General features: G+C 45.0%; 1 protein-coding gene across 3 annotated transcripts in view; it reads left to right on the top strand.

Moving 5' to 3' along the window:
- The window catches only part of gpc3 (glypican 3), a 127,632-nt gene that overhangs the window by 97,404 nt on the left and 7,052 nt on the right, over positions 1 to 23,176 (top strand). For 2 of the 3 annotated variants that reach the window (XM_005719482.2, XM_005719480.2), the window contains one exon: positions 12,471 to 12,657. In XM_005719482.2, coding sequence (XP_005719539.1) covers positions 12,471 to 12,657 — 187 coding nt within the window. Of the gene's footprint in view, positions 1 to 12,470; positions 12,658 to 12,842; positions 13,043 to 23,176 lie in introns of those variants that run through there. The other variant, XM_005719481.2, reaches the window with a different exon arrangement.

Below are 23,176 nucleotides of genomic sequence, written 5' to 3'. Positions count from 1 at the left end.
ACAGCGTTTTCTCACGCCTGAACCAGTTGATGTCATGACTGAGCCGTAGCCAAGTTTAAAGTGAGCCGCACAGTATAAATGGATGAGGAGAAATGGCTTTCTCCTTCAGTTATTGCTTCCCGACTTGGAATCTTTAAACAGTGCGGGACTGTGAGGAGCCACGGACATTTTTGTGCATGCAAACACTGTGTGTAACAAATTCCCGTGTGAGGTCCTGTCTGTATATGCAATATGAGCTGATAAAGACGAGAGTGCTCGAGCTCGCTCTCTCCCCGGCTCTGACGTCAGGTTTGAGATATTCTTTTGATGCCAGACTGGCGATTCTTCCTGGTTTTCTTGCTGAGAAGTGGACTGTGTGAACGTGACTCCGCATTAACACTTTCGTTTTTCGTGAAGTTCTTGCGCGCAGGGGACGTAGGGGCGTTAGCGCTCCTAAATTAGAACATATTATATTGATGATGTGTTCTTGTTCTGGGGGGATTAGTTTGTTTTTTTTGTTGTTTTTTCTGAACATCTGTTTAACTTCCCAGAGTATCAAGTTTCTCCTCTGAACAACTAATCTGGCAGGAGATGGTTGAGCTAGTGGCAAAATAGAGCAATTATGTGATTGGTCTTTGATTACAGAGCGTTTCATTTGTCAGATGAGTTTGCCATTTGGAGGGTCAGACCTCCTGGGATTCTTCTGACAGCCCCCCTTTTCTGGCTACACGACACTCTTTGGAGAGCTTAAATTTGGAATGCATCTTTTATGAGTCGGTTTCATTAAAACACAGCTGTTTGATCTGACACTGTTATAATTGCTCTGTAATTTGAAAAATAACTTCTTCGCGTTGCCAGCCAAAGCTTTCATTTTCAGCTATTTGAACATTTTAGCTTTTACTTCCATCCGTCTCTATCCCTCCCTGTTCGTTTCACTTCTTTCCATCTCCCCAGCTGTGCTGAGTTGTGTGTGACAGACTGCAGCGCTGTCGCCCTTCGCTCCTCCAGCCCCCACCTTCTATCCCCCCCCCTCTTCCCCACACCCACCTCTCTTCTGCTCGCAGCTTCCCAGACTAATTGAAGCCAGAACCTGGGAAAATCCTGCAGGTAGGACAGGAATCCAGGGTGGAAAATAAACCAGATCCCAAGCGCCACAAATTCCATCACGCAGTCTCACTTCCTCCGAGCCACCAGAGCCTGGGCGGCGTGCGCTTGACACCTAGTGTATGTTCGCGCAGAATGCACTCTTTAATATCATAACTCACAGAAACACTCGTCCGGAGTCACTGTGCACAGTGGTAGTAATTAATTACGGACACGTCGAAGCTCATATAGCAGGAATATATAAATAAGAAACCCTTTACTGAATACTACTGTAGAGATGTGTGCAGTGGCCTTTAACTTAGGACTAATGCACACTATGGGTGTCTACTAGGCCTGCTGTTTTGTAAACTTGCTAACCTAGTCATTACACGTACTCCAGTCAAAGAGACTGACTTCTGTTTGATGTTATTGACTGAGAGGGTTTTGAAGTGGGGTTTTTGTTTTTTTTTATGTATCCCCTCAGGGCTTTGTCCTCTCGCCCTCCTCGTCTTTTTTTATTTTCTTTTTTTTCATGTACAGCAGAGAGGAAAGAGGGGATGCTAATATTTGTGAGCGGGTACGAGCCCACGAGGGGTGCTTTAAATGATGTGTGACACCTGGTGTAAACCTCTGAAGGGGCTGCAGGGCGTTTGTGTACCCCTGTTAGCGCACCGTACATGCGTGTTATCCTTTCGTTTTCCGGAGACTTAGGAATTCATGGTAAGTTTAGGATTTGAGCAGTTGTGGATCCTTAACTTGACAAATCCAACCAACAGATTACACACACACTCACACACCATTCTCCCACCCCAGGCTTTCTCCCCTGCTGACTGTGAGGTCAGACAGAGCATGTGAGGGGCCTTTTCCTCCCAATTAGTCTGCCTGCTAATGAGTCCCAACCATCCTTTCTACCACTGCCACCCGTTCCTCCTTACCTCCATACCTCCACCTCTCCCTCCATCTTTGCCCCCTCCCCAAACCCTCAATCAATCCTGAGGCCCATGCCACCCCCTTCGCTCCCACACTCCTACCACCCCAGTGGGTGTAATTATCACACAGCCGGCTTATAAAAACCCCGCAGCACAAGGCGGGCACTCGCCTTGCTGAGCAGGAACACCGGTGAGGGGTATTTTCCTATTTTTTACCTGTGACTCTGAGCTGAGGGCTTGCTTGCTTGTTTGTTTGTTTGTTTGTTTGTTTGTTTGTCTTTTTCGTGCTAACTTTTCTTTGCTGATTCTTGACTTTTCGTTGAACTGTCAGGGAATCGGACAGCTGAGTCTTCCTGCTGCGTTCTCACACTCTCTGTCGCTGGGCACAGTCATATGTTGCTGTGTAACAGGATACCTCCCCGTAGAGGTCACGGGTCACACTTCCTGTTTCCTGTTTCTGCTAGGTCATCATAGGGTCTTATCCGCGAGGGTCATAGACCTCCCCGTTCATCCTGCGCCTTTTGTTTGGGACAGCAGTGCTCAGGGCGGAGTGGGTGGTTACAGCTCAGTTGAGGCTCCTCTCTAGACCCGTCAAAATGTCAGCACTCCCAAATTTTATCATCCCCTCTCATGCTCCCCGTCTTCTCATATCGCAAGACCCCTATTTATCTCTGTGGTTAGCGGTTTTTACGTTTCTCTTTCATTCTTTCCAGCACCTTCAGTTCTCTATGTGCTTAGGCTAGAAGCTAAGCTAAGCCTACAGCACATCAGCTGATTGCCGCTCACACACAAGCATAGCTCCTCCACTCTTTCTTACCCACTTGCCCCAGTGATCATCCACCGATTCCCACTAGGTGTGATCATGGAACATGCAGTGACAGTCTGCTGATGTTGAAATGGAGGATTTCTGAGCAACACATGACTCTGGAAAGCACTGCGATAACGTGTAAAGCAGATGGGCAGTGGACAAAAAGAGATTGTCTGACGGGGTGTAATCAGATTTAGCAACCAGCAGCCTGAGCAGGAATGAGACTTTTTAAACTATTAAACCCCACAGAGACAATCAGGCACATTCACAGACATAAGTCGATATTTTCATTTGGTTACCCTCAAAAAAAGATTGAAAATTGCTGTCATACCAGATATATTTAATACTAAAGGGAGTTAACCCCCTGCGTTCATGCGCCGCCTCGATCTGAGCCCAGCGTGTTGGAAAACAACATTCTTCTATTCTTAAACACCAACAGTTTAAGCTCCCTCTGCAACATCATCTAAACATGCGTTCAGGATTCAGTCCAAACTGAGAGGTCTGGAAATAGAGTTACGGGCTAAGGTGGAGCACAAACACTCCCAGTTTCATGCCGGACCGGAGAGCCGCTTCTTTTTTTTTCCTCCTGCGTGTTCTGTGTCCGACTGGAATGAACATCAGGAAATTAATTTTGTCTGCATTAACCGTCTGAGGCTGAGCTCCTGTTGCGTGACACGCTCGAGCGTGGACAGATAGGGAAAGACAGGAGGGTGAGGGGAGAAGAAACAGAGGAGAATGAGACAGCGCTGGTCCTCCTCCTCCTCCTCTCTTTACATTTCACATTCAATAAAAGTTGAGTAACGACTCGAGGAGAGCGGGTGGGAATGCGAGGCAGGCTGCGCTGACCCAAACGCCGCTCCGCCCCGCTGAGGAGCTATCCATGACTCACTCTGTGGAAAGTGCCTCCTGTCATTCCTCCATCTGTCTGTCTATCTGTCTCTACTCTCCCATGATGTGCCTCATTTATTTCCACTCTCATGCCGTTTCTCCCCAGGCTACGAGCTCCGAACAGGGATATCTGCCAGCGTGACAGAAACACAGCAGCTCACGGGACATGTGCACATTAAATGCAAGGAAAGTCCATTTCCTTCGTTTATCAAGAAAAACAGTGCGCGATGGAAAGGCTTTGTCCGACACAATGACCTGCACGCTTGCTTTAAAAGTGTGCTGTACCTTTTTTGTGCTAGAGGCGCTCTGATATCAATACCAGAGTGTCGCAAACTATTTTTAACCAGGGCCTGGAAGGTACAGGAGAAATGTCTTGTAATCTGGGTCTGATTTTCTTAGTTCAGGACACTATTTCTGTTAGTTATAACAGAATTATACTCCTCAAGCCACTTCTATGGCAAGCATCGCTTAGAAGGAGGCTGAGAGGCTAACACATGCATACAATCTGACAATTAGACAGGCTGTAAACAGAACTTCAGGTTAGTCAGAGAAACAAAGCCATGATGCAAACATCCGTTTTTGTAGCTTTGTGCAGTGGAAGAAGGGGTTATTACCGACACTTGAGGTTCACTCTGAGGTTGGTTTCACTTCTAAATAAAGATGGGAAAGTTTAGAACATGTGGCCAGACTGCTTGAAAGCATTCCACATGTCCATCAAAACAATTGTTTCCAACCTGAGGAGAATTGTGGGTAATATTTTAGCAAATATTTTCCAACTCACACACTCAGCAGACATGGGGCAACATCAGCATCAGTTTGGAGCATGTGTGTGAGTCAGACTCCACATCAAAGGGTTGTGACATGTACCAAAGATGTTTTGGTCTTCAAAGACAAATCAGCAGCATTGTGTGGAAAATACAGGGCCGTGCAAAGGTCTCGAGCCACCACTCATTTCTTTCTATCTTGCTAGAGAAATGCGAGGTTGAATGATTTATCAAAACATGCAGCATAAAAAACAGAGTTTGTGAAGTTTGAATGAGCTTCACGTGACCACCTTTATTCTTTAACACAGCCTCAACTTTCTTATGTAGCTCTGTGATCAGTTCTCCAGGCTTCTTAAAGGACATTCAAATCTGTTCTTTGGATGTTTCAGCCGTTTGTTCCATCCTCTGTCAAAATGATCCCACACTGCTTCAATAATGCTGAGGTCTGGGATCTGGGGAGGCCAATCCATGGCTGATAGTGTTTCATTCGGTGTCTTTAGGCCCTTGTGGTGGAATTAAGGCACGACGGGACCACAGATCCATGTTTTGAGCCATCTTTATTTAATATTTGCATCACACCACCACAACCCCCCACCAACCCCTGAGTCCCCGTGTTTTAACACGGCGGGCGTGATTGCGGATGCCGTGCAGGTGCGTCTGCACGGCACCGCAGACCACGCCCCACCACAGCCCTCTCACAGGTCCTTCCTGATTTTTTTTCCTGTTTCTTAAAGACATGAGTCTCAGATACTGTTCATCTGCTGTACTTGTTTTTTAGGCCTGTCACTTCTTTTGTACTCCACTTGTTCTTTTTCCTCATAGTCTTTACGGATACACTGCACACCGTGCTGAGATATGCATGTACATTTACAATAAATGGCTCTTTGGGAATCGCCTTTTTTGGTTCGTGCCACTTTGTCTGTCAAACTGCGTGATTTTTTAAATCTTTGTAAAGAAATGGGAACGCATTATTTATTTTTGTGACAGGCCACTAGTAACAAAGTGCCTAAAGATTCAATTTAAAATGAGTTATTTGTAAATTGTCTTCTATATGTGCATACCGGACTTCTTCATCCCTGGAGTTAGGTTGACATTTTTCATGCTTGAATGATTTATAGGTCACTGTTAAGCAGCTAAACAGAAAAGTCCTGGTTAGGTGCAAGTGTAACCGGTGTGATTCTGCGTTGTGTCTGATATAAAAAGGTAAAAGAAAGAAAGACCTCCAAGTAATTAATTTGCCCACTCCAGCTCCTCTCCCACAGGGGAATTGTAGAAAAAGGGGTGGCATTTATTTTTACATTAAACATAAAATATGCATTTACACGTAACATATTTGACATAAGATAAAACAAAAACAACAACATGAAATCCGACATACCTGATATAAAAAGGTAAAAGAAAGAAAGACCTCCAAGTAATTAATTTGCCCACTCCAGCTCCTAGACCAAATACAAACAGTGGGGAAGAGGGTTAGCTCAACCCACCACAGCTCCCAAGCTAGCAAGGAGTATATATTCATGCTAGCATTTATGGCGCCTAAAACACATTTAAGATACACACATACTACACACTTATAACATCTTACAAAAACAGGCTTAACAATGACAATAACTGAACTAACATCGCAATCAGAAACATCAGGGTGGCTAAATATGAATTATGTGTGTTTTTAAGGTGTTGGAAAGAGATGACACCCACCTCTCCCACAGGGGAATTGTAGAAAAAGGGGGGAGGCAAAAGGGGTACACTGTATTTATAGTATTGCACCAAAGAAGAAGAAGAAGAAAAGAATGAGGAGGGGCTCTAACTGATAATGAACACAACTACAGGCTTGGAGGTCCTAAAAGTCAGGTATAAAAGGAGCAGTTTGGGGGTTTAGAACACATTTTGTGTAATTATAACAATGTGATTTATGACCCTGTTACACAAGGACTGGACTGAAAATGTGTGAAATAAAGCTGCCAGTGTCCAAAGGAACAACTAGAAAGCCTGGATGAGAATTACATCACATGAGGAGTGGCTCAAGACTTTTGCACACTACTGCATTTGTGACCATTTTTATTATTTGTTAATTATAGGTCTGTTTTATTCCAGGAAAACCCCTGCTTCAGTACCCAGCACGTCCTCATTCCTGTGAACTTAGCCTTCTACCAGCGCTGCTTATTGATGAAATACTTTTCCTGCAGCTCATCAGACACTGAAAAGCTTTGTAAGGTGGAGGAGGACGACAGAGTCTGTGGAGCAAAAAGCTCCCACAAAGGGAGAGGAGCTAAAACTGTTTGTTTCACACAGGTATCAGGTAAATAAGGATTATTTTTAATTGTGAGTCATGCAAAGCTACTTTAAAAAAGCAGGAATGAAACCCCTTAAATCAGGTCAGCTAATTTCATCACTGTGTCACTGATTTCCTTCAGGTCAGAACAATTAAACACTGAGGAACTTTCTTTTTTTAACTTATGGGAGGTAGTCTGTTTGGAAACCAAATCCTTGAATTCTGTAGATTAGATTTGCAGGCGTGATGTAAATGTGTTGAAGAACTGATAGAAACATTCAGTCCTACAGATTCCATCTGGGCCGAGTCACATAGCAGCATGTCCAGACAAGTCCTGTGCATGTAGAGGAGGACATAACACAGGCCCAGATCCCAATCACAGATACTGATAAAAAAAATTCCATGCACTTTTCCTTTTTTACTCATCCTCTCCATTTTTGACTATCACCCATTCAACCAGGCTCTTCCTACATTCTGAAAATTTCTGTGACTTATGGGAAAATGTGATCCAAGATCTCGGTGCCAGCTCGAGCAGACCACAGCTGATGATCAGCGAGCGCAGGTTGATTTCTATCAGCGGAGGTCAGCCAGAGGCTCTGAGGCTCAGCTGCAGCTGTCGTGTCGAGCAGTGACCCTGTGTGGAGTTCATGTCATGTGTGGGAGGCAGTGACAGACTTGTGGTTTCTGTGTCTCTGTCTGGGCTGGCCTGCATTGAGCAATCTGCCACATGTTTGGGCTTTGTGTGCAGCCTTTGAGCCCATGTTTCCTTGGTGTGACTTGCACTTTTGTGTTAAAGGGAGGTGAACCCTGTGGCGTGCGGGATGCCTATGGTCGAGCTGATTACATGTTCCCTGTGTCCAGCTGTCTGTGGGAGCCAGCTCCCGATGCTACTCGCGAAACAGAGAAGAGGAGAGCGAGAGATTTCCTCTCGTAATGGAAAACATGCCGAACATTTCTCGAAAAAAAAAGTCCCTTTTATTTGCTTCCTCCCTGCTTCCTCTTGCTTTGGTTTTTCTTTTCTCTTTTTTTATAATTGCAGAAGATTCCAGTTCAGAGCTGCTTGAGGTTTCTCCTCTTGTGGTAAATCTGGATGCTCTTGGCGTATCACGCAGCGGCTTTGCCATGCCAAAAGCGCAGCGTCACTTTCGATACAAACATCCACCCCACCCCTACATGCTACCGCAGCCGCAGCAGAGGCAGGCAGCCAGTGGGCAGAATCCACAGCGCCCTGCCACAGAGCTACTGCCCTGTCATCCTCCCCTCTGTACCGCTGTGGAGAAGGGTCAGTGCCATGCCTGCATATACAGTTTCTTTTTTTAATTCTCCAAAACCGTTTTCATGCGTTCTCCATGTACAGCTCATATGCTCTTCACTCAAATGTGTGCATGAAACTAGATTTTAATCAACATGTTGGTCGGTTAGTTGGTTTGTCTACTACTTTATCTTAACAGTTATCAAACTGTCATGAAGGTTAGCAGTAATACCCGTGAGAACTATTCCTGTAAACTGCCTCTGGTGTCACTGGCAGGTTTCTCGTGCTCGGCAAAATATTTCTAGACTTACTTGGTCGGCTGGCATATTTGTGGTCTCTAAATATTTAATCCACAGTGACTTTTGTGGTGCCCTCTAGCTGTACAATGACAATAACAGCATTCATGTCTTCATCAGAATGAATTGTTATTTCTTTGACATTTTAATTGTGCTCCATGACCAGGGCTAAATATTGATTTATCCAATACAGTGGTTTAAGACAAAACAATTAATCCTAGAATGTCAATCGTTGTGATGTGCACAGCACTTTTTTCTGTTCAAAATCCAGAGAATTGTTTTAATTAAAATAATTCCTCAGAAAAATAACGGTGTTCTCTGAACTGATCAGAGCTCTGAAGCTGAGGTGAATCATAAATGCCTTATTGTTTCAAGGTTCAAAATGTACATTTATCGTGTGTTCAGCAAACAAATGTACGATGTTCCCTCAGTTTTCATGCTGCAGCTGCACCGCACATTTTACAGTGTAATCCATCGGTTGCCATGAGGACGATGACTTTTTGCTGGAAGTTGTGACTTGTGTGTGTGTGATTTGGGTTAAAGTGAGGGGGACTTCTGGATCCAGTGCCAGGATATATTTGGAACGGCGGGAGGATGCAGGAGCTTCCTGACAGTGACAAGAAAGTCATCCAACCAACTTTGAGACTCCATTCTGGATTTTGGTCTTTGTCACTCCCGACACAACCACAAGGCAGTGGTGCTAACTACCCATAGCTGGGGATCTGGTTCGCGGCCATGAGGCCATGTTCACGCACCACTGCCAGGGGTCAGATCTCCTCCAATCCCCCTGTAGCTCCGCCTGAGTCCAAAGGGTGCTCTGTTGATGTGTGGCGCTACAAAGACACTATGTACTAGCAGGAAGGGACTTACAGACTCAGGTCAGCTTTTCATTGATCCACAAGCAGCGGCGGTTGCTGGTGGTGTAGGCGCGCACTAGATGGGTCACACCCACCAGATGACACACCAGGTTTAAACTGCTATTGATTTTGTGTTTTAAAATTTTTACATGTGTTGCTTTGCATATATCCAGCTAGCATGTTTACATGTTTTTCATTATATTTATTACTCGTCCAATAGCAGCCACTGGCCTGAATTTCTTTGTTGTGGATTGTTGGATACTGGTGTGTTAGAGCTCTAACTTCAGTTCGGGGCTTAATGCTTGAAGACGAGGATGACATTTTATTAAGTTGTTTGTTGTCTCTTTCGTTCGCATTTTTGCTTGATTGGTGAAGGGGACCCATTTCAGATTATAACACACCATGTCTGAGTCTGAAGGTCCAGGCATGAATTAAAAACTTGCCTCCACTGAGTGCAAGCATCTATAAGTTGGTCGTTCTCCTGCCACAAACATAAAACGAGGTTGGGGGAACGGTGATATCCATCTCAGCCATGGCATTCAAGATGGCAGGGCAACATGGCGGCGCCCTGCAGTCTATGAGACTTCATCAGTTTGTTGGAAGATAATAATTACACACTAATCAATGTATATTTATGAGTCCCACATTTTTTTCCATTGAATAAACTTCAAAAAATGACTAAATGTATCTTTACGAAGGAGAAAACTGGGTACAAGACAAAAATATTTATTCTTTATAGCAGGCTGTAAACATTTTAAATTCTGCTGTAAAGTTGACCATTTCATCTAAGAGATCGGTGGGATCGTCTGACTTTTTCACAACATTAAACTTGAAGGTGCGTGTTTGCTTTTGTGTGGTTTTCTGTTTGAGGAAGCAGGCCATTGATTGTATAGCGTTAACTCCCAGCTACCTCCGTGTTAGGATAATGAACTGAATTACTCATTCAGTGACTGAATATATCCCGCATGTTTGCTCGCAGCTGACTAAGAGCTTTTAAGTGATTCAATTCGGTCATTCACCCAAAACATTTATTCTTTTAAACAAATTGATTGTGACATTAGCTGACATGCCAAACTAAGATGGTAAACATGAAACCTGACAAACATCGGTGTGTCAGCACTGTTATTGTGAGGATATTAGCCTGCCGACACATTAGCCCCACCAAGCTGCAGATCCTGCACGACTGTAAACACTTAGCCCTGTGTCATCTACCGTCAGTAGTAAAGCAGACGTCAGAGTGTCTGTTTATGCGAGTTTGTATGTATACTGGAAGGTGAAGATCTGCTCATGGCAGTAAACTCCAAACACGGCTGTTGACATCAGTGGTTTTCCCTCCTCTCCTCATTCCTTTTTTTAGGTTTTGCTCTAAAATACCCCGAGCCACCTCATTCTCTCCCTGCTTTACAAGTGTCTGTTTGCCTTTTAACAAGGTTTGCCCCTCCCGTGCCTGAGTCTGGACAAGTTGCCAGGATACAAGTCGTTAGAAGGAATTTCGGGCCCAGCTCGGTAAATCTGTGGAGGGCTCTGCAGGCAAACACATATGTCTCTTTAACACAGTTCAGTACATTAAAGTTCCATTCACGATGTGGAGAGTGTACTTGTGGAAGATAACGGGGTGTTTTCATGAGAGCTCAGCTTTGTCAGCAGGTGGTGCTTCGCTGCACAGCCTCAAAAAGAAGCTAAAATATTCCTGTGGATCCGATGTCTGTGAGTTACTGTTTGTCCGTCCCTCGGTCCAAGTGACCAGGCTTTTAAAAATGTTGTGGTCATCATCAGTGTATGGCCTCAATGTTGCTAAATGAATGGAGGTTTGTTGGTTGGCTGTGCTGGGAACAGGGTAATGTGTGTTCCCGCTCCAAAATTTAGAGTTTATGTCACTTGTAAAAGCCAGATTGACTGGCTTGTATATGGAGCCGAAGGGAAAAGGGTTGTTTATCTTCCGACTGACGTAATTCTGTGATTAGCTTGGGCTTTTTATACCTCCGCTCTATCGCGCGCGCACAAACTCACACACACGAGTCTGGGCCCAGCTGACCTGAGACGAGGCCCATATGAACCCAATTTTCTCCCAAAGACAACTAGAAACAACAGCAAAATATGCATGCTGACGTACACAGATAGGAAGGAAATCAATAAAAAACAAACAAGGAGGAGCTTGAGCGGCGAGATGAGAGGACGCTGCCAGAGAGGGCAGGCGGCTGGAATTTAGCACATCTGTTCCTCTGGCGAGGCTCTCAATCACGTGTGATGTCATGAAGCCTGAACGATGGTCAGAGTGCGACCGTGTACGTTGTCTCCAAGCTCTCACACGCATTTTTTTTTCACGCACGAATGTAAGATGGGAACTGAATGAGGTTTTTCAAGGATGTTTCATTCAGTTTAAGTTATTAAACGTGTAAAACTTGATGTATTTTTATTATACTAGGTCGACTGGAATTTAAACATCGTTATTGAAATAGCTTAACAGCTCCAGGGTATTTTTTTTTATATGATTTATGAGTTGATGAGTTTCCCACATTTCTCCCAAACAAAGGAAGAAGAAGTTAAGGAATGTGTTGCAGAACTCATTATGAGCTTGTGTAAATTGTCTAAGTCACACAGCCACTGCTTTTCCAGCCCAGAGGCCAAACTGGATAAAGGCTATGCTGAAAATCACATTTCTGTCGCACACTTACTCGAGCTTGTGGTGCATGTTTGTCTTTTACCATCTTGCTTTGATGTCGTATTGATCCATCTGCTGGATTTTATCTTCTTTTCAAGCTAAAATGCTCCAAAAATATTGCAAACATCATTTCTCCTAATCTCACATCTAGCTGTGTATTTTTAGTTGCCGGGGGAGGGGGGGGCCTTGATGTCCACTCGGGTGGAGTGTGTTATGTGGTGTTATCCTTGTTGCCCTGAGACAACCACTCAAGACAATGATGTTTGCCAGTAACAACACAATCACACCAGTCTGCTTACCCCAGTTTCTTTTTCGACCGGCAAATTACATGGAGCAAAAGCCGCAGCCCTTTGAATGAATCACGTTTGGACAAAAATAACAAAACTGGCACCGATAACAAAACTGTTTTTCCTGCCTGGTGATTGTCATACACGTTTGGTAAATACCAACCTTTTTTAGATCTCGCCAACTTTTTTCCTTTTTCCCTGGAATTCCCCTCACCCTGTTATAATCACATGCTACACACTCAGATCAAGAGACACCCCTTATTTATTTTCACAGCTTTGTTAAACTTTTAATGTGCGCAGGCCCACTCCGCAGCCGCAGAGTGACTCACGGAGAGGCTGAGGGTGCATTTTTTTCACATGATTACCTTTAACCGCTTCCTGTTTGTCCCACAGTTGCTGCAGATTGTGACGGTGTCTGAGAAGCGCTGGAGAGCCCGGTCTCGTGGAGCAGGAGCGAACGGGTGGAGCGAAGAGGGGGAGGAGGAATTTGAGAGTGGCGACTGCGACGACGAGGACGAGTGCGCGGGGGTGTCTGGGCTGGGCCCGCCGCCACGACGCAAGCGATTACGCATCTTTGCAGGTTAGACGCACACGATATGGACTTTAATTTGTGTGGTTTTAAGTGATGCTGTATCCATGCTGACGAATCAAAATCAGCTTAACTTGTATTTATGAGCCAGGCTGTAAAAGGAAGAAGAAAAAGGTTGTTAAGTTGTTTATGTTTGTGCCCGCTAACCAGATTAACAGATCTGGCCTCTTTTGCAGCGAGTCAGAGCGATCGCAGTCCAAAGCAGAGAGGTGGTTTACGTGACTGCTGTGCATGTTGACACCAACGTGACACTATGTGGCAGGAGACATGAGACTTCCGCAGGTAGCTGCCTCACCTCCACCTCGTGACCTGCCGTCAATCTTGTGAAAAACGTCAGATGCACGCTGTGAAAGACAAACAGAGAACAAAAAAAAGGCCACAAACAGTTGGAAGAAAAAAAACCAAACAGAAGAAGAGGGAGAAAACACCCAGGGAGCAGAAACAAGAGGGTTCGATACACTGATACAAAGCCAGCGCAGCTGAGCAAACACAGCAGTGGGAGTAGTCCTCCTGTCTGGGATGTTGTGGCAGAGATTTGGGTTTGCCGGGCAGGGAGCGAGAGCAGGAACCCAGGGTTCACACAGGAATCCTGCAGGGCCATCGCTTCCAGCGTGAGAGCCTGATGCCCTCTCTTAAACACTCCTGTCAGCCTCTCTGTGCAGCTCTGCTTCACTGCAGTATATTTCTAGATTAGGTATGTGTGCATCAGTGTGTGTTTGCAACCACCTGAAAGCCTGTTTGCACCGGCCTCTATGCAAGTCAGTAATGTTTGTAGACCTTGAGAAGTCGGTGCTTATTGGCAGATGCGCAGATAGCTGCTGATAGCCTGTGATGACCTAGCAAAATGCTGACCCCACACGGCCTCTCAGTCCATTCTGGTCAAACGGGGGACTGGAGTTCAAAGGTTAACCTGCAGAGCAGAGGGGCCTAATGGCCTGCTTGTCTGTGCTCTGCTGGTCTGAGATGGACGAGGCAGATCGGATTTCACAAAGCCTGGTAAGCGATCAGTGGTGTGACACACACGCATACCCACACAGGCCGTGGGGAAAGGTGACCGAAGCCACAACAACAAGGTGCAGACAGGCAGGGCTAAGCCACCAACGTAGTCAGCTGTCAGCCTGGTGACCAGAGCGAGGCTGTTACCAAACGGTAACGACGGATCTCTCCTCACCGACTCTCTGCGCAGATTCCATAACCTTCTGACAACACATACGCAGACCGACACGCTTCTCCTCCCGAGCCAATCAAACCTTCGCGCTACACATTCCCCAGAACATTCCAGTCCCGGAGCTATTCCAGGACAGGGACACCCCACCACCACCTGCCCCACCTCCATACCTCCTGAACCAAACTGGTTGCAAATTACACACCAAAGAATCTCTATGCCATGACCTGAGGTGGTGTTAAAAAAAGAAAACAGCATTCAAATTGCGAATCATTTAATGATGCAAATGTTGCATTAGCGGGGTTGTGGATACATTTTTATGATCACTGGATTTACAGGGAGATTTATTGAAATGTGGTTGGTAAATAGACTCATTCTTATAGCGCTTTTCTACTCTCCTGGAGTACTCAAAGCGCTGTATACAACATATTCACCCATAGGGATGGGTATCGTTTAGGTTTTATCCGATACCGGTGCCAAACCGGTACTTTTGAAACGGTGCCGGTGCTTAAACGGTGCTCAAACCGGTGCTTAAAGAATGGAGAACACAAACTTTGTCCAAAAACCTCTCATGTTCAGCTGTTTATTTTTGTTTTTGTTTTTTGTAAAAAGATAACAATGTTAGCCTTTTCTGCAGCTATAGGGCATTTATGGCATCACTCTTGGCTGGAAGCAGTGCTTAAACAATGGAAAAAACACAAACTTTGTCCAAAAACCTCTTATGTTTAACTGTTTCCCACTTTTTCTTTGGTCATTTTAGCCTTTTTGGCCGTATCTGCCATCAAACAAGAAGACAGCCGCATGTAGCTATGATGATGTTTGCTAGTTCACCTTACATGCATTAATGTAATAACGTGGTTAGCCTACTCAACGTAAATTACACACGAACAACATTAAGCTACTCACGCAGAGAAGAACGGCTGCTGCTGCATCAATATCCTCATCATTTCTGCTACACTGGCAGGGCTAGGGGCCAGGACGCTCCTCTTCGGGTTTTTGGGGGATGTTGCTCCGGGTCCGATAACTGGCAACCCACCCGACGTGCACGGTGTGAGGTCTCGCAGCAAGCTATCATTTCTCGGCTTTTAAAAAAACGCTATGCGTCGCCAGGTGTTTCATCGGATTCTTGGTGTTACCTCCTTTGACAGTATCACAGTATCAGCTTAAAGCACTTGTTGCTGCTGAGTTTGCATCTTTTGCTGTGAAGTACAGCCAGACTTTTGACCGCTTCGCCTTGGACATTTTTAATCTGTAGCTCTGCTCTAACTGAACGTACGTACCTGGCCCCGCCTACTATCCTGGGAAACGTAAAATGATTGGCTAGAAGTGTATCACAGCTCAGGAAAAAAAAGCACTGAAATAAAGCACCGAAATGTGCGCTGCTTTTCGGTCTGGTTACTACTGTTTATGTCAGAACGCACCGGACACCGGTACCCATCCCTATTCACCCATGACACAAGCACTGTTATCTATACTTTCAGTGCTTTCTAACTGTCATTCATACGCATTCATACTCCGATGGGTGCATCGGAGTTCAACTCAGTGTTAGTATCTTTGGCATGCAAACTGGGGGAGCCAGGGATCGAACCACCAACCTCCCAATCTGAGCAACAGCAACCAGGTTCTGGGCCTTAAATCTGTATCGTGACAGAGCCTCCACCGTGCTTTACCACAAAGTAAGATATTAAGTTCTGCCATAACTACCTAATGTTTTACTACAAGGACTGGATCCATCTCTCACATCCTGTGTCATATGTGTTCAGATACTTTTTATAGGCTGCAGACAGTTTTTAGGCCTGATACTACTTCTTTTATCCTCCACTTGTCCCGTTTCCTCAAACTTTTGAAGGACAAACTGCACAACACCATGAAGTTTTCAGCTAATAGCTCTTTAGAAATATAGTTTTATACCTCTCATGATAACTGTATTATTTTTTGGAGATTGAAATAAAGAAATGCAAACACACTATAGTGCATGAAATAATCATTTGATCTCCTGATGAATTTGGGCTGTTGAGTTGTTCACTCAATGACATGGAAATCAATTTATAACTTTTAGTTAATGTGCTCTTTTCTAATTCATTATTTAAATTATTTCCCCCCACTGTGTGTGTCTTTGTAACAAGTGCCTCAAGATACAGTTAAAAATCAGTTCTTTGCTAGATTTTCTGTTATGTGTAGACATTAAGCTGGTTCATCTCTTGAGTTAAGATCCTTTTTTATGCTTGACTGAATCCCAAGTCAGTGTGAAGTGTCTTAACAACCAAGCAAAACAAAACAAAACAAAAGTCATTCTTCTGAAAATGGTCAGGTACAAGTAACGGACTGAAGAAATGTTGAAAGACGACTTTAAAATGACTAGAAAGAGGCTCCTTGGAAGGAAAATTTGAAGGAACGATGGAAGTCTTTGCACAGTACTGTACCTATGAATACTAGATGTGTGTTTGTGAACAGATGGAGTTGTCTCTAGCTTTGTTGTAGTCCAGTAAAATGTGATTCTATATGGCGTGTCTTTACCTTTATGATGAGGGCTCACCTGTGTTTCTGTGCTTTCATGCACACCTGGCCTCTGACTGTATGGCCTCTATGAGAAACAAAGGATGTGCCGCCATCTCTGCAAAAACCTGCTCACAGATTCCTCTCAAAGCCTCTCTACATTGCCTGAGCCACACATTTTTTTCTCCTGTTTCCACCTGGTGCTAAAAAACGTCACAAAAACATCTGCTAATACACACTCATTTACTGCATAAAGTCTTAAAATTTGAAGAAAAAATTTAATTGTGAAAAGCTGGCAGTGAGGGAATCATCTGTTTCCAGCTCAGTGTGGAAGCCCAGTGAAATACAGCAGATAACTCCCAGTAGGATCAAGGTAATATTTCATGGTCCAGTCAGTACACAGTGGGAAAACGAGTGATTAATCCAGAGAAGTGGCTAAGATAATCACACAATTTTAATTCCTTTTAATAAAAGGGTTGTTTTTTGGTTTTTTTGTGGCGCTAAGTGGACTACTACTAAACAACCTGCGAAAATGGCTTTTTGATGCAGTTTGGAAACATTCGGTAGTCTGCAAGCAAACAGTGTGCTCTGCTTTGGCTCAGCAGCTCAGATCCCTGCCTCGTGTGTTTTCTTGCTGAGCTGGACGGGCTTTTGCTCGCTATGCTCAGCAGGAGCCACGTGAATAGACCTCTTGTTATGTTCCTGAGCTCAGACATTCGCTCACTATAAGCGCCCCGAAGGAAAGCCGTTCCTTTGGGAGCTCTGGATCTTTTTTATCAGCGCCAGAGGTTAGCAAAATACAAAGTGGAAATATTCCTGTAATGTGAAACACGCGGCTTACGATGAGAGGCTGGGCTCGGCTCACCTTTCAGGTCTGCTACAAATTTTGCGGCTGGAACAAAGGAGTGAGTAAAAGAGCGAAGAAGGTGATGAGAGAATGTGGGGAACGAACACAAAGAGACAAAAACACCTTTGATAACTGTAAAGGCTGATACACTGGGAAACCTAAACATTCTTTATTCTGTATGTGGGTCAAATTAACAGCCTAACGTGCTGTCAGTGCTCCAGCATGGTATGTTAATTAACTGCAGCTGTGACCTCTGACCCTTCTGCACCTGATAGGTGAGTCACACGGTGCCTGTCTTCCACAACAGTGTTTGCACATGTCTTCATCACAGCGGACACAGTTTACATTAACAGCACCGGATGCATCCACCGTATAAGCAATTTCCTTCTTCTTCAAGCTTCGTGTAATTTCATAGAGCTGATCGTCAGCGCTACTGTACTCATGAAGAGTCATCAACATATGGTTGCCAGCCAGGGAGGCTCGGTGCCACAGGCCAGGATGAGAAAGAGACGGGCTCAGACGGTGCACATGTGAGAGGAAGCGTGCAGGTGCCTGCATGCCCACGTGGCAGGCAGAAAAAACACGCTTCACTCCTTGGCCCGTGCATCGATCAGCATTAAGTTCTCTTTTTAAACATTTCATTCAACATTTTTCTTTCTAAAATTATGACATCTAAAATTATTTTTTGAAAAAAAACATTGTAAAAACATGTTGGGTAACAGGAGGTGAAAAACGATTAAAGAAAAACATTGAAATGAAGTCAAATACTGTGAGCTCTGTGTGGTGATTGGACAAAATATTAGATGCTGAGACTAGTTTGAATTTGAGTGCCAAACGTGCCAACAGTTATTACCCAGGTTATCAATACGATGCCAGATCTGAAGTGTTTACCTCTATAAGGAGTTCAGAACTAATTAAGTACGAAGAAAATGTGATAATATATCTGTCAGTGAACCACAAAGTTGCTGTTAAAGGAGGTGGTTACTGTAATGTTTTGGACATTTCATTATTAGCACTGTATTCTCTAAAAGTGATACTCGTAATCTCTCAACCTTGCAAAAGGTTTGTTTCCTTTTTCAAATACCTGCAAAGGTATTTAGATAGATCACAGGTGGGCAATCCAGGCCTCGACGGCCGGTGTCCTGCAGGTTTTAGATGTGTCCTTAATCCAACACAGCTGATTTAAATGGCTAAATGACCTCCCCAACATGTCTTGAAGTTCTCCAGAGGCCTGCTAATGAACTAATCATTTGATTCAGGTGTGTTGACCCAGGGTGAGATCTAAAACCTGCAGGACGCCGGCCCTCGAGGCCTGGAGTTGCTCACCCCTGAGATAGATAAATGGGTCAGTTGGTGGTTACACTGTGGAGCTTTTGTCCGTATTAAAATTCATAATGACATCAGAGTTCCTGCAAATTTGTTTGCGGCACATCAATGACGTGAATCTCCCATTCTCACACGACATGAGTACATGTCAAGAAACCAGTTTGAGGTGATTTCAGCTTTGTGACATGATGAGTAGCCTGGTGGAAGCAGTCATCAGCAGATGGGTGCACTGTGGTCATAAAGGGATGGACATGGTCAGCAACAATACTCAGGAAGGCTGTTGCGTTTCGTTGATACTCAGTCGGTACTAATGGTCCCAAAGTAGGACATTAAAGTAATCTCCACAGCTTCACACACAGCAGGATGGATCCATCTTTTCATGTTTACAACAAATTCTGCAGTGGCACCCAGTGCGGTCACGTTGTGCATTCAGAGGTGCTCTTCTGCACACCTTTGTTTTAATGAGCAGAGATTTGAGCTTCTGTTGCCTTCCTGTCATATCAAAGTAGTCTGGCCATTCTCCTCTGACCTCTTGCATCAACAAAGCATTTCACCCTGACAACTGCAGCTAGCTGGATGTTTTCTTTATTTACAACTGTTCTCTGAAACCCTAGAGATGGAGATAAAATCCCAGTAGATCAGCAGATTCTGAAATACTCAGAGCAGCTTCACCTGGCACCAACAACCATGGACTGTCCAAAGTGTCACTTTTCCTCCCCATTCTAATGCTCACTTTGAACTTCAGCAGGTTGTTTTGACCACGTATGTACCTAAAATATATGTATTTAAAGAAATACATATAAATAAAATGCATAGATTAAAATGATGTGATCTGCAGGATTACTGCAAATCAAAATCTTCATTCAGAAAAGAGATTTGGACAGAGTGCCTGCTGCTTTCGTCCTTGTCTGACACAATGATGACTGTTTACCAGCCCAAATCTGTGTAGGCTTCACATGATAAATGATTTCAAAGTACTAACTGTTTGCCGGAGTGGGTATATAACATTTCTGGAGAAGTCTTAAACTGATGACAGCGTGAAATCCTTGGGGTAGAGGAATTGTTGAAAGGCTGTGTAGTTGAGGGGGCTGATAATGTGCAACACACTGGAAATGTTCTGACCCAATGTTCTCCGTGTCCATCCCTCTTTGAGCTTATAAACAACCTCTGTAAATTCAGCCAATCCTCCTCCTTCCACACCCCTCACAAAAATAATGAAGCTTGCCACCATCTGTGTAAACAGGCTTGGCTAGTAAGAGTCATAGTTTCCCAGTCTTGTTCTTCTTGGGGCTGATCACAAGGCCTTGTGTGTCCCCAGTTCCTGAGCTGAATGAGGTGGCAGTAAGAGGGGAAGATGGAAATGGAGCAGAAAAAGAGGGGGGAGAGGAACAGGGGGATGATGTTGTCTTCTTATTGTCGTTGGGCTTCTGTCATGGTGTTATCTCAGATCAGTTCAGGGATAAAACACTCCAAATTAGCCAGAAGGCAGGAAGAAGAGTCCTGGTTTTAATTTATGTGGATACAAGGGCTCAGAGCTGGGTTCTCATCATGTACTTGAAGGGGGCCCACCAGCATTTGATTCATTTTGTAGGCCTTTTGCATTTCTCCGTGTTTGTGTGTGCCTCTTGGAAAAGCGTTTGTTTGCTCAAGAGCTTTATTTACATTCACAGGCACTTTCTGGACGCACTAAATTGATTCCAGGCCTGTTCCTGGGTCGTGTCCATCAGCTCAGCCACAGTCCACAAACACTCTGCACACAGCGGGACCATTCTCGAGGTCCGCAGCTCTGCTGCTCGCCGCCACAGTGACACACAGAAGCCATTTTGTGGGGAATGTCTTAAAAGCTCGGCTGAGAGTTTGGGAGGTTTGCAATTCACACGTTAACCCTCTAATCTCACCTGCGTTTTTTAAATTTTCCCTCCATCCATTCCCCTCCCTCTGGCCTGCTCTCACTCTCTCCTTCCAGGCTGTTCGTGAAAGTAACTCGACGACACAGTGAACAGTCCTGCTGTCACTACACTCGGAGCTGCTGCAGGAAACCGCAGGCTAACCACTAAAAAGGGCTCAGACAGATAGTGAAACTGCGCTGCAGGAGCTCTCTGTGTGTGCAGTCAGACCAGCCAAGTTGTCACTCCTGGCTGTATTTGTAGTCTGGCTTTTTTCTATGACAGGAATGTGGGGACAATTCGGCTGGTTAGTCAGTGAGGACATCTAAACAACAAACATATCAGAATCTACCAGCACCATTTCCATTACTGATTGCCGGACCCAGGAAAAGAATGTAAACATGTTTTTGTGGGATGTCGGCTTCCTTTATTATAAGAAGATAAAGACAGAATCCAAAAAATGTGCTTGTTGGAGGCAGCTTGACCAGGACGAGGCCCAGGATGCCCCTTGGGTCAAATGCTGACCCATCAGCTACCCACTAACTTGATTCTCTCTCTCGTGTCTCTGTCGTTCTATGCCAGTCTCTCGCTTGTTCCAATAAGAACTGCCATTGTCCAGTCTTTTCAGAAGTAGTCTCAAACGGTGCACCCTGCCAACCTCTGACCCCGCCTCAGGACTGACCTCTTAGAGGGTTCACAGCCCTTCTCTGTACGCAGAAGCGCTCCCCCCCTGCCCTGAATGAGCTCTTCGCCCTGAGTACAGAATCAACTCTTTGTATGTTTGATTTGTTATGGTTTTTACCTCTCTCGCTAGTGCGCACACTTTCCGCCCTCGCAGCGTCACCACTGCAAGGAATTCTCGGTTAAAATTTACGTCCCTGCTCAAAGCTTTTATTTCTATTCAAGCTAGGTCTTTTACTCCTTTCTGTGATCATATTAGCTGCTTCGGGAGGCGGAGACTATAAATACACTGGAGTAAATTTAATTTGGATGGCGCAGGGGAGAGGGTAATGGGTGCAGCATGCTGGTCATTCCCTCGGTGACAGCACCGCCCTTCGTTGACCATGTTAATTAATAACTGTTGACTTGCATTTGTTCCACAAGCCGCAGTTGAGAGAGTGCCTGTGATGGGTCGGTTTTCCCCGGTCAACAGGAGGGTGTATTCCTCTCCCATCGGAGCAACGGGGAACTTTTGCAGATTCACTCAAGCAACGTCTTCTCGCATTTTTTAATCAATTGTGCACCTTTGTTTTTCAAAAGCAATTAAAACGCCATCATCTGTGTTTTCATGTCCCCGGCCCTCTTTGGCATCGTGTCTCTCTGTCTTGCTCTCTTGCCCTTTGTGTGGGAGGGTCCCTCTGTCTAGAATAACAGAGTTGTGGAAGTTGGGAGGCCGGAGTAGCTCAGAGAGCAGCGCCGTTGCAAAGGCCAGCGCCAGGGCCGCCTCTGGGCGTCCCGTTTTTCTTGGCCCGACATTCCCAGCCTCTCCGAGCGCCCCTGTGGTCGGCCTGTGGGTGTGGAGGCAGACGGTCACATTCCCAGCCCATCGACAGAGGCATCCCGGACCGCTCCCTCATTTCACTCCCGGCTCTCAGTCAAGCAGTGTCCCAGGACTCAGCGCCCTGGCCAAGTGTCGGCGTTTGAGAATGTGACCAAGGAGCCGATAATCACAGTGCACTGTCTTATCAGTTAATCTCTTCCAGATAAGCCAAACGAATGAGCAGCTCCTATTATGTTTTTATAGAACCCATGTCTTTGCAGCTGTAAGGGCGGCTACTGAAAGAAGACTACACACACACACACACACACATACATATATACATGCTGGCCATTCAATTTCTAAATTTGCTGAGTTTAATATCCAAGCGAGTAGTTTGCTCTGCTGCAATGGGACAAGGGATAAAATATTTGCTTTATCTTGGAAACCAAAATATCACTTAATCTGTTGAATCTTCAAAACCCAGATCAAATTTGAGCAGCTTAGATGTGTTATGCGCACACATCGTCTGCCAATGTAGCAGCAATCTAAACCATCTCCTCCATTTCATAAGAAGCACCTGTGTTTGGAGACTTAACATTCCACATACTTATCTGACCAAAAAAGGCCTTTGTGCATAGCACACATGTACTGAATAAACTGTACTGCACCATGAAGGCACACACTCTCACCGGAGGGGTTACAGTAACGCTTCAGCCACTGGTGTGCACCCACTCCGTTAAGATGAGTTAAATTAAGAAAACGTTTTTACCCACAGCATTTCTTGTGATTTATTTATTTTTTCTCCAACCTGTACTCTTCACCTGTGCTGGGAAATGCGTCTCTCTCTGCTCGCCGTTGCAATTTTTCTACATAGTTTGCTTGTTGTGACAACTGCAAAGCGTAAAGGACGAGCCTCGGGCACCGAGCGCTGCTGAAAACAACGCTCCAGACTCCCCTCCCTCTCTGTCTTCCCCCTGTCCTCCTTTTGCACAGACAGAGACAACAGACACACTTAATGCACATGCACGCACACACACACACTGCAGCCACCGTTTGACCTGTGAGGAGAATCCAAACAAACATCCGCTCCCACGCTAAAATACTGCAGCGCCTGGATATATTGGTCTGTCCTCCCAGGGACCGGTCACTAAAGAAAACATAAAGCTAAACCCTGAATGCGACCTCGTTTGTTAACTTGCATGTGACTACCGTGCTTGCTTCGCAGCCCAGAGCCTTTACCGTTACCAATCAATGGTTGGACTGTTGACCTCTCCCCTGGGTCGTAACTCAAGCTCATAAGGCCACGATAA

This window comes from Pundamilia nyererei, unplaced genomic scaffold (genome assembly GCF_000239375.1).
Source record: "Pundamilia nyererei isolate P.nyererei 1_Seehausen unplaced genomic scaffold, PunNye1.0 scaffold00001, whole genome shotgun sequence".
Taxonomy (NCBI): domain Eukaryota; kingdom Metazoa; phylum Chordata; class Actinopteri; order Cichliformes; family Cichlidae; genus Pundamilia; species Pundamilia nyererei.
Note: the sequence above shows the minus strand (reverse complement) of the source record. Positions and strands in the feature narration are given on the sequence as shown.